At 32.6% G+C, this 12,106-nt stretch overlaps 1 protein-coding gene across 1 annotated transcript in view; it reads left to right on the top strand.

Moving 5' to 3' along the window:
* The window catches only part of AGBL4 (AGBL carboxypeptidase 4), a 1,124,520-nt gene that overhangs the window by 72,154 nt on the left and 1,040,260 nt on the right, over positions 1-12,106 (top strand). The window contains exon 2 of the mRNA XM_074376517.1: positions 2,583-2,705. Coding sequence (XP_074232618.1) covers positions 2,583-2,705 — 123 coding nt within the window. The remainder of the gene's footprint in view (positions 1-2,582; positions 2,706-12,106) is intronic.

Consider the following 12,106-nt stretch of genomic DNA (forward strand, 5'->3'; position numbering starts at 1 on the left):
TAAGTTTGTTTTCTATGTCTGTGAGTCTGTTTCTGTTTTGTAAATAAGTTCCTTTTTTTTCCCACATGTGAATGGTATCATATGGTATTTTTCTTTCTCTTTCTGGCTTACTTCACTAAGAATGACAATCTCCATGTCCATCCAGGTTGCTGCAAATGTCATTATTTTATTATTTTTTTATGGCTCTATTGCATAAATTGTATTTTATACTCTATTGTATAAATATACTACAACTTCTTTATCCAGTCATCTATTGATGGACATTTAGGTTGTTTCCATGTCTTGGCTATTGTAAATAGTGCTGCTGTGAACATTGGGGTACATGAATCTTTTTGAGTTAAAGTTCCCTCTGGATATATACCAAGAAATGGGATTGCTGGATCATATGGTAAGTCTAGTTTAGTCTTTTGAGGAATCTTCATATTATTTCCCATACTGGCTGCACCAAACTACATTCCCACCAACAGTGTAGGAGGGTTCCCTTTTCTCCACACCCTCTTCAGCAATTTATCATTTGTGGGTTTTTTAATGAGGGCCATTCCGACTGGTGTGAGGTGATACTTTATTATAGTTTTGATTTGCATTTCTCTGATAATTAGTGATATTAAGCATTTTTTCATGCAGATGACATGATACTATATATAGAAAACCCTAAAGGCTCCACATTAAAACTACTAGAGCTGATAAAAGAATTCAGCAAGGTAGCCGGATACAAGATTAGCATATAGAAATCAGTCGCATTTCTTTACACTAACAATGAAATATCAGAAAAGGTAAGTAAAGAAACAATCCCTTTTAAAATCACATCCAAATAAGCAAAATGCTTTGGAATAAATATGACCAAGGAAGTGAAAGACTTATACATGAAGAACTACAAAACATTGAATAAGAAAATTAAAGATGACTTAAAGAAATGGAAAATATCCCATGTTCTTGGATTGGGAGGAATAATATTGTTAAAATGACCATGCTACTCAAAGCAGTCTACAGATCTAATGCAATTCCTATCAAATTACCGAGGACATTTTTCACAGAACTAGAAGAAATAATCTTAAAATTTATATGGAATCACAAAAGACCCAGAATTGCCAAAGCAATACTGATGAAAAAGAATAAAGCTAGAGGAATAACCCTCCCAGACTTCAGACAATATTCCAGAGCTACAGTAATCAAAACAGCACTGTATTTGTACAAAAACAGACAAGTGGATCAATGGAACAGAATAGAGAGCCCAGAAATAAACCCACAGACTTTTGGTCAATTAATCTTTGACAAAGGAGGCAACAATATACAATAAAGAAAAGGCAGTCTCTTCAGCAAATAGTGTTGGGAAAACTGGACAGCTGCATGTAAATCAGTGAAGTTAGAATACTCCTTCACACTGTACACAAAAATAAATTCAAAATGGCTTAAAGACTTAAACATAATACAAGATACTATAAACCCCTTAGAAAAAACATAGGCAAAACATCTGACATAAATCTTAGCAATATCCTCTTAGGGCAGTCTACCTAGGCAATAGAAACAAAAGCAAAAATAAACAAATGGGACCTAATTAATTAACTTATAAGTTCTTACATAGCAAAGGAAACCATAAGCAACACAAAAAGACAGCCTATGAAATGTGAGAAAATAATTGCAAAGATGAGACTGACAAGGGCTTAATTTCCAGAATACATAAATAGCTTGTACAACTTAATAATAAAAAACAAACAGCCTGATCCGAAAATGGGCAGAAGACCTAAACAAGCAATTTGTTCCTTTTTTTTGCTGAAGTGTATTTAATTGTATGAATGTGCCAGAGATTGTTTATACATTTGCCAGTTGAAACCATTTGCAAAATTTCCAGTTTTGGGTTGATTATGAACAACCTGCTATAAACGTTCATGTGTAGGTTTTTTGGTGAACATATGCTTTTATAATTCTTGGGTAAATATCTATCTAGGAGTGGAATATCTGGGTTGTATGTTAAGTGTATATTTAATTTTATAAAAAAAGTGCTAATCTACTTCTCAAGGTGGCTGTATAATTTTACATTTCTACCAGAAATACATGAAAGTTTCATTCATTTTATGCTAATTCAGTAGTTCTCAAATTATTTCTGGTGGTGGAACATTACATAGTTATAATACTAGTTATAGAACTATTGCTTTATTCACAATATAATAATTAACTATGTAAATTAACGTATTACCATTTATTGAGTAATTGATGAAATGTAATGAACATCTTCTGTATTTCAGTAGTCATACTAGATATTTTTCATATTTAATTCTCATAACAATTTTGAAGGATAGGTTTTACCATTCCCTTTTTATGGATGAGAGAAACTGAGGCTTAAAGGGATTAAGTTCATTGCTTTATGTCACAGAGAATTAATATGTAGTAGAGATGGGATTTGAACCCATATCTTTCTGACTTAAAAATGTATTCTCTTTGTACCTTAACACAATATGTAATTTTTTTAGGGCCTGGATAAGCACTAAATGACAGGGAAGGGGGAAAAGTTAATGATAAAAATTTTATTGGACTTCTGTACATTTTGATTTCTGTTTAACATGAACTGATTTTTTGAAAAATAGGCAATGATATGGGAAATGATGATGCCATCGGAGGGAACGTGAGCAAATATATGGTGCTTCCAAATGGATACTGTGGACAGCCCAAGAAAGGACATCTTATCTTTGATGCTTGCTTTGAAAGTGGTGAGTGTATCAGTATCAAAGACCTTTTCTTTTGGACTCTAATTCCATCTGACCATTTAGTGTGATTCAACTCATTTAGTTTTTTTACCATAATGAAACAAGTTGTCAGAAAAAAATCAGTTTTGAAGGAATTGACTTGGAAATACTTAAAAATGAAATGCTATGTTTTTGTTGCTACAAGTGATTAGAAGTATAATGGTAATACTAATGAACATTTATACAGTACCTTGTATTTTATCAAATGGTTACCCAGATATTATTTCTTTGGGGATAAAACTGACATAATTTGACTACTTGATAAATCATTAATTATTGAATGTCTACTATGTGCCTGGTTCAGTCTTTGTGAAAGGAAACTTCTCTATAAAAAAGCAATTAAAGAATAGATTCAGTTGAACACAAAATAGCAAAAGTAATATACTTCATAAACAGCGAATGCTGTAAGTATTCTGAAAGGGAAGATCAGGGCTTGATTGTGAATTTCCATCTAGCAGTAATTGGATTTTGTTAGTTTCTTTATATCTGAACCTTATACTCTGAATGGCATATAGGCAAATGGTAGGTATTCAGAATATGTTGCAAATATTAATGAGAAAGGTAAACATAATTTCACTTCAAAAATAATTGTTTATTATTTTTGCTTTTGAATGTGCATGTGTGTTTGTATGTGTATGTGATTGAAGCAACATGCTAGTTAACATGACAGTTCTTGAAAACCTACAAATAATGAGTAATTTTTTAAACAAATAATTGAAAACTTGTTAACATTGTAAATCAACTATATTTCAATATAAAACTTGTTTATGCAGGCTTTTACTCTTTGTTTATCCTATGATTTTTTTAGTTTGCTAGGGCTGCCATTATAAAGAACCATAAACTGATTGGCTTAAACAATAGATATTTATTGTCTCACAGTTCTGGAGGATGAAAGTCTGTGATCAAGGTGTTGGCAGAGTTAGTTCCTTCTAAGGGTTGTGAGAAAGAATCTACCCAATGACTCTATAGCTTCTGGTGATTTACTAGCAGTCTTTGGTGTTCCTTGGTTTTTAGAGGCATCATCCTGATTTCTGCCTTCATTTTCACATGGCGTTTTCCCTATGTGTATGTTTGTCTCTAAATGTTTTCTTTTTATAAGGATGCCAGTCATACTGGATTAGGGCCCATTCTAGTGACCTCATTTAAACCTGATTACCTCTGTCTAAACCCTATGTCCTAGTAGAGTGACATTCAGAGGTACTAGGTATTAGGACTTCAACATATGAATTTTGAGGGGACATAATTCAGTCCATAACACACTATTGTAGTCTTGTCCTTTCAGTCATACCTGAACACACAATTGGGAACAATGTCTTCTACTGTCTTTGAATCTTATGCAGTTGTTCCCTCAGTACCTGGGGTTGGGGGGGATTGGTTCCAGGACTCACGTGGATACCAAAGCCCACAGATACTCAAGTCCCTTTTTCAAAATGATATAATATTTGTGTATGACGTATGCATATCCTCCTGTATATGTTGTCATATACAGGACAGATTACTTATTATACCTAGTGCAATGTAATGCTGTGTAAGTAGTTGTCAGTGTGTGGAAAATTCAAGTTTTACTTTTTGGAACTTTGGGATTTTAAAAAAAGATTTCAATTTTCAGTTGGTTGAATATATGGATGTGGAACCCAAGGATATGGAGGGCTCACTTCATGTGGATAAAGTATATTGCCTACAGATAAGCCTCTATAAGCCTCCATTTTTTTTCTTTCACAGTTGTGGAATATGTAAAGTGCCTAGCGCATTACCTTTCCCTGAAGTGGTGGATAATTAATCTGTTTTTCTTATGAGAAATAAGGTCTGCAGGTCAAATGTGAACTCTCCTATGAATCCCTGATCTGTTTTCTTCCATATACTCCTCTCTTTTAAGTATTATTTCCCTTCGGAAAACAGCTACACCACCTTAATTCTATCTCTCTTTGAGATACCTGACACTTAGTATGATTTTTGAAAACTCTTTTGTTCTCTTTTTCTTGACTATAACATGCTACAGGAAGAATGTGAGTCTGATTAATCCATGTTCTCCCACAGAACCAAGCAGAGTGCTTACAAAACTAAGCACTAAGTTAATATTGAATTTATTTGTTGAATGAAGTAATTTAGTAACAGAAAGATGGGGAAAGATTAATTTTATGATAGCTTTAATGAAAAAACCATATTTAATTTCTTGCTATTCCCTAATCTACCAACTTCTCTCAAGTCTTTGTACCTTTTGAAGATACTGTTTTCTCTGTACCCCAGATGCTTTTCTCTACCTGGTTAAATGTTAATTCAGCCTCAGTCCAGCATTTCTTCCCTTGAGAAACAGTCCCTACAGGCAGGTTTGGCTGTCTCTACCTCTGTATTTATAGGAACCTCTTCTGTGATTTACAGGCCTCTTCTGTGTTAGTCCTTATTGCATTGCAGTCATTTAATTCTCTCTTTCTTTTTTCCTTAATACTGAAAATTCCTGAAACCAGGGATGGTTTCTTATTAATTTTTGTTCTCCAGCACCTAGTGTACTATCAGAAACCAGTTCTAATGAAATAGAGTTATATTATTTACCTGACAGAGAATTCAAAATAACTGTCAACAAATGTTTACCAAGGTCAAGGAAACATTTCATGAACAAAGTGAAAATTTCAACAAAGAGATAGATAATACCCAAAGTACCAAATAGAAAGAATGAAGCTGAAGACATAGGAACTGAACTGAAAAAATTTACTAGAGGGCTTCAACAGCAAATTAAAGCAAAAGAAAAGATCAGTGGATCTGAATACACATCATTGGAAATAATTCAATCAGAGAAACAAAAATTAAAAAGAATGAATAAGAGTGAAGAAAGTGTAAAGGATTTATGGGATACCATTAAAACAGATCAGTGTATGCATTGTGGGAGTCCCAGAAGGAAGGGAGAGAGAGAGAGAACTGGTGAAAGTAAAAATGAGGAAGGACAGTGAACAAAATGATCGTCATAAAGTGAGATTTAAGATTAATACAAATACTTTTACATTTCAATAAAAATTTAGTGTTAATAGCAAGAAGAACATTAAGGGGAAAAACAATAAAAATTATCACTTTATTACTTGTTGCTTGCCTTATTCTATAATAAGTGATATTCATGGTTTATCTCATTTAATACACATTAAACCCCCCAGAGGTATTATATCTCTTTGTACATGAGGAAACTGATGCTTAGAGATGTAAAGTTATTAACTTTGAGTTGCATAATTGACAGGTGGTATAGCTGATTTTGAAACTGAAGATTTCCTGGCTCCAAAAGCCATACTTTTAATCATTGCATATACATATCTCCTTATTATATACTTTTGACATATGAATAATATATTGTTGAGAATTTCTCATTAGGTGTAAAGTTATATAGGAAAATGTTTTATGATAAATAAAAGTGAAAAAATTGTCTACCTATTTTAAAATAAGCCATCAAAATAAATACTGTTTTATAGGCATCATATACAATTTGAGTATTATTTCATGATTGATATGCATCTATGTATATTGAATATGAGAAGTACACTGCAATTTATACTTCAAGTTAATTGGTTAGCTTGAGAGATTTAGTATGTTGTATTAAATTACTGTGGCATGAAAAAGGGACAGTGAAATAAAGAAATGGATCAGTTTATATATCATTTTAAAACAATGGAAATAAAAACTTAAAACTTTTAATTTTAATTCTCCCAATGGAGTTTTATTACATTTACATGTATAATCTTTAAAATTAATGCTTTACTACTTTTGAAAGAAAATATAATAGTCTTTATTCTTGCCACAGTATGAAAATATGCTATGGCCACATTAGAAAGCAGGGGTTTTAGATTAATACCTCATCTGACTTTTTAAAAAAGATATTCAGATGGCTGATAGACTTTGGTTTTTAAACTTTATTGAGGAATAATTGACAAATATGACTGTATATGTTTAAAGTGTATGATGTGATAATTTGATATACATGTTTATTGTAGAATAACTACCAGGATGAAAATAATGAACACACTCATCACCTTACATAGTTAACATAGTTAACTCTTTTTCTCCACCCTGTGGTGAGAATGCTTAAGATCTGTTCTCAGCAATTTTCAAGTGTACGATACTGTGTTCATTAACTATAGTCACAATGCTGTACATTAGATGCTCAGAACTGAAAACTGAAAATTTGTACCCCTTGACCTACATCACCTCATTTCCCCTTCCCTCAGCCCCAGGCAACCACCATTATTTTCTCTGTTTCTGTAAGATCAGCTTCATTGCAGCATTATTCACAATAGCTAAGATGTGGAAACAGCTTAAATGTCCTTTGATGGATAAATGGATACAGAAAATATGGTATCTATATCTTTATCTATATGTAATGGAATATTATTCAGCCATAAAAGAAGTATATTCTGCTATTTATGACAACATGGGTGAATCTGGAGGGCATGCTAACTAATTTTTTTAAAACAAGAACACATAGTATAATACCAAAAATACTGATTTTGATTTCAAGTAGACTTGGGTCCATATATTAACTTTGGCAGTACTAGTTGTGTCAGGCTGATGATATCACTCAAAGTTTACTCATCAGTAAAAGCAGGAAAATAAATATTTATATTGTAGAATTAGTAAGCAAATCAGAGATAACCTACAAAATAGGCTTAGCACAATGTCTAGTAATGAACTTCAGCTAGTAATTCTGGCATGTGTATAATATCATTTCAAGGGTGCTAAAATGTACCAGGCACTTTCCTAGGTATATTTGTAAGTGTTATTACCAATCCTTAGAAAAACCTTGTAGTATGTGAGCCTTAAATTGAACTCCCTCCAGAATCATACTGAGATAAAACTTAGGTAAATGTTGTATGTTTAGATGGGAAACTCAGGAAGAACAGGTGAGGGAGTAGGGAGAGTAAGACAGGAAAAAAGAAAAGCCAGCAAAGAATGTGCCTATGAACAGGTACTGTAGTGGTTGTAGGTAGATTAGCCTTGATCAGAGGGAGTCTACTCAGGAAGACTCATGCACAGCTTCCTTAACTCTATTGCCATGTCTGATTTAGTTTTGGTCCTATTATGTGAGGTTGACTGATGTCCACTGGATGAATTTTCCCATCCACTTTCTTATTCAGTACTGCCTCTGTGGTAGGTGTTGTCTGATGAGCATGGAAGATCTTCAACCTATTTTTTTGGTTATGACTTCATAACCAAAGATTTGAATACTTTGTACCCATTCCCCTGGTTTTCTTCACGTGTCCCTATCCCAGACTTCCATGACTGTAGTCTTTCAGTCTTGTTCTTTATAGGCCTCTTAACAACAAGCCCACCAAGACATTTGCCATTACTCAAGAGCCCACATATATCCTTACCTCATGATACTTCTACTTTTATACAAAGAAGTGAGTAAGTATACTGCTCTAAGCTCTGTCCATGGGAGATTTTCCTGTCACCACAGTCCTTTAGACAACACTGAGTGGTATTATATGGCAGCAACAAGTGTTTTTTAACTCGACATATCAAGCAAGTTCATCAGTTAATGAATGAGTCTTGAGTTTATTCTTCCTCAGGGAATCTTCCATTAAGCTGTAGCTGTGAGCTGAGAGAATGGCATTTGTGTAACAGAAGTAGGTGTCATGGGAGTCTGGGCCACCTGTTTCTTAAGTCACACAATTACTTGATGTCTCATTATCAGAAGCTCAGTATTTAGTAAGGATCAGTACTTTGCTTGGGGCTGTTTTTTAAATGGTAGTTTTGTACTTCAGAAATCATCTCTTGCTCTTGAACTCCAGGAACCTGTTTGTCATAGATTCTGCAGTGTCTTATCTACTGTGGTTGTCTCTAGCATCATTGGATCCCTTTTTTAAAATTTAATTTTATTTTTAGAAGAATACTTAACATGAGATCTGCCCTCTTAACAAACTTTTAAGTGTACAATACAGAATTGCTGACTTTAGGTACAATCTTGTAGAGCAGATCTGTAGAACTTATTCATCTTCCTTAACTGAAACTTTATGCCCGTTGATTAGTTTATTCCCCATTCCTCCCTCTTCTTAGCCCCTAATAACCACCATTCAACTCCTTGATTCTACGAATTTGACTATTTTAGACAACTCATACAATTGGAATCATGCAATGTTTGTTTTTCTGACTGACTTATTTCACTTAACATAATAGCCTCAGGGTTCATTTCTTGTTGTGTATTGTTTAATTTCCTTCGTTTTTAAAGGTGGAATATATCCCATTGTATTCCAAATATATCCATTTTCTTTCATTCATTCTTCTATCTGTGGGTGGGTTTTCTCCACGTCTTGGCTATTGTGAGTAATGCTGCACTAAACATAAGAGTGCTAACAATCTCTTTGAGATCCTGATTTCAGTTCTTTTGCATAAATACCCAAGAGTGGAATTGCTGGATCATCTGGTAGTTCTATTTTTTTTTTTTTTTTTTTTTTGCAGGAACCACTATAATGTTTTCCATAGTAGCTACACCATTATGCATTCCCACCAACAGTGCCCAAGGGTTCCAGTATATCCACATTCTCACTAGCACTTCTGTCTTTTTTTTTGTTTTTTTGTTTTTTTTAATAGTCATCCTGACAGATGTTAGGTGATATTTCATGGTTTTGATTTGCATTTCTGATAAGTAGTGACACTGAGAATTTTTTTCATTTATCTGTTGGCCATTTGTATGTCTGTTCTAGTCCTTAGCCAATTTTAAATTGATTATTAGTTTTTTTTTAGCTATTGAATCCAGGAGTTCCTTATATATTTTTTAGAAATTAATTCTTTATCACATACATAGTTTGCAAATATTTTTTTTTCATTCTATAGATTGCCTTTTACTTTGTTGTCTGTTTCCTTTGCTGTGCAGTAACTTTTAAGTTTGGCATAGTCCCACTTGTCTATTTTTGCTTTTGTTATCTGTGTGTTTTGGTGTCATATCAATGAAATCATTGCCAATACCAATGTCATGAAGATTTTCCCTATGTTTTCTTCTAGGAATTTCACAGTTTTACTCTTATATTTAAGTATTTAATCCATTTCGAGTTGAGTTTTGTGGATGGTGTAAGAAAAGTGTCCAATTTAATTCTTTTGCAAGTGGATACCCGAATATCCAATTTGTTGAAGAGATCACTCTTTATTGATTGTATATTCTTGGCACCCTTGTTGCAGAGCAATTGATCATATATGTGTGAATTTATTTCTAGGCTCTCTATTGTGTTCATAAAGGTCTACATGTTTTTCTTTATATCAGTACCATAATTTTTTCATTGCTATAGCTTTATAATATATTTGGAAATCAGGAAATATGATGCGTACAACTTTGTTCTTCTTTCTGAAGATTGATTTGGCGCTTTGTCATCTTTTGTGGTTCCATATGAATTTTAGGATCTTTTTCTATTTATGTAAAAAATAAATGCCATTGGGTTTTGATAGGGATTGCATTGAATCTATAGGTTACTTTGATAATATGGACATTTTAACAATATTAAGTTTTCTAATTCATGAACATGGGATGCCTTTCCATTTATATGTGTCTTCTTTAATTACTTTCATCAATGTTTTATAGTTTCTAGTCTATAGGTTTTTCACTTCTTTTATTAAGTTTATTCTTGTGGTGCTATTGTAAATGGTATTCTTTTTCTGATTTCCTTTTCACATAGTTCATTATTAGTCTACAGAAATACAAATGATTTTTGAATGTCAGTGTTGTATCCTGAAACTTTACTGAATTCATTTTGTAGCTCTAAAGGTTTTAAATTTAATCTTTAGGATTCTATATATAGGACCATGTCATCTGCTAACAGGGACAGTTTTGCTTTTCCTTTCCAATTTGGATAACTTTTATTTCTTTTTCTTACTTAATTGCTCTATATAGGACTTTCAGTAATATGTTGAAAAGAATTGGCAAGAGTGGGTGTCGTTGCCTTGTTCTTAAAGGAAAAGCTTTCAGTCTTTCGACAGAGCTTTTCAAATACTGCCTTTATTATGTTACAGCACTTTCTTTCTATTCCTGATTTGTTGAGCATTTTTATCATGAAAATATTTTGAATATTGTAAAATGCTTTTTCAGCATTTATTGAGACAGTTGTGAGATTTTTACTCCTATTCTGTCAATGTGGTGTATCACATTTATTTTCATATATTGAACCATCCTTGCATGCCAGGAATAAATCCCATTTGCTCATGGTTGTATGATCTTTTAAATTTGCTATTTGATTAGGTTTTCCAGTATTTTGTTGAGGATTTTTGCATCAGTATTCATCAGGGATATTTTCTGTAGTTTTATTTTCTTGTGGGATCTTTGGCAAAATTAATTGGTAAAGATACCCTATATGAGGTTAATGCTGGCTTCACAAAATGAGTTTGGAAGTGTTCCCTCCTCTTCAATTTTTTAGAAGAGCTTGAAAAGTATTGGCATTAATTCTTCTTTGAATATTTGGTAGAATTCACCAGGGAAACCATCTGTTCCTGGGCTTTTATTTGTTAGAATGATTTAATTAGTGACTCAATCTTTGTGTTAGTTTTAGGTCTGTTCAGATTTTCTATTTCTTCACAGTTCAGCCTTGGTAGGTTGTATGTTTCATGGAAATTTATCCATTTTTTTAGATTATCCAGTTAGTGTAATTCATAGTAGTCTTTTATAATCCTTTTTATTTCTGTGACATCAGTTGTAATGTCTCCTCTTCATTTCTGATTTTATATATTTGAGTATTTTTTCCTTTTTCTTAGTTAAGTTAAGGGTTTGTCATTTATCTTTTCAAGAAACTAGCTCTTAGTTTCATTTTTTAAATGTTGTTTTGCTATTCTCTTTTTAAAAAATTCTGTTCTAATCTTTGTTATTTCTTTCCACCTGCTAACTTTGTACTTAATTTGTTCTTCTAGCTCCTTGAGGTGTAAAATTAGGTTGTTTATTTGAAATCTTTCTTTTTTCTTAATGTATATGTTTATCACAATAAACTTCCTTTTCAGCCCTATTCTTGCTGTATCCTACACATTTTGGTATGTTGTGTTTTTATTTTTGTTTGTCTTTAGATGTTTTATAATTTCCTTTTGATTTATTTTTCAACTAAATTTTGTACAAGAATTTGTTATTTAATTTCCACATATTTGTGAATTTTTCTGCTTTTCTTCTGCTGTTGGTTCTAGTTTTATTCAATTGTGGTCATGACTTTGCATGATTTCAGTCTTCTTTAATTTGTTAATACTTGTTCTGTGACCTAACTTGTGATCTTTCCTTGAGAAAGTTCCATATGTACTTGAGAAGAATATGTATTCTGCTGCTGTTGGGCAGAAGGTTGTGTATATGTCTGTTAGACCATAATGTTGTTTGTCCTCTGTTCCTTTTCTGACCTTATATCTGAGTAATCTATTTATTATTGGAA

This window comes from Camelus bactrianus, chromosome 13 (genome assembly GCF_048773025.1).
Source record: "Camelus bactrianus isolate YW-2024 breed Bactrian camel chromosome 13, ASM4877302v1, whole genome shotgun sequence".
Classification (NCBI taxonomy): Eukaryota; Metazoa; Chordata; class Mammalia; order Artiodactyla; family Camelidae; genus Camelus; species Camelus bactrianus.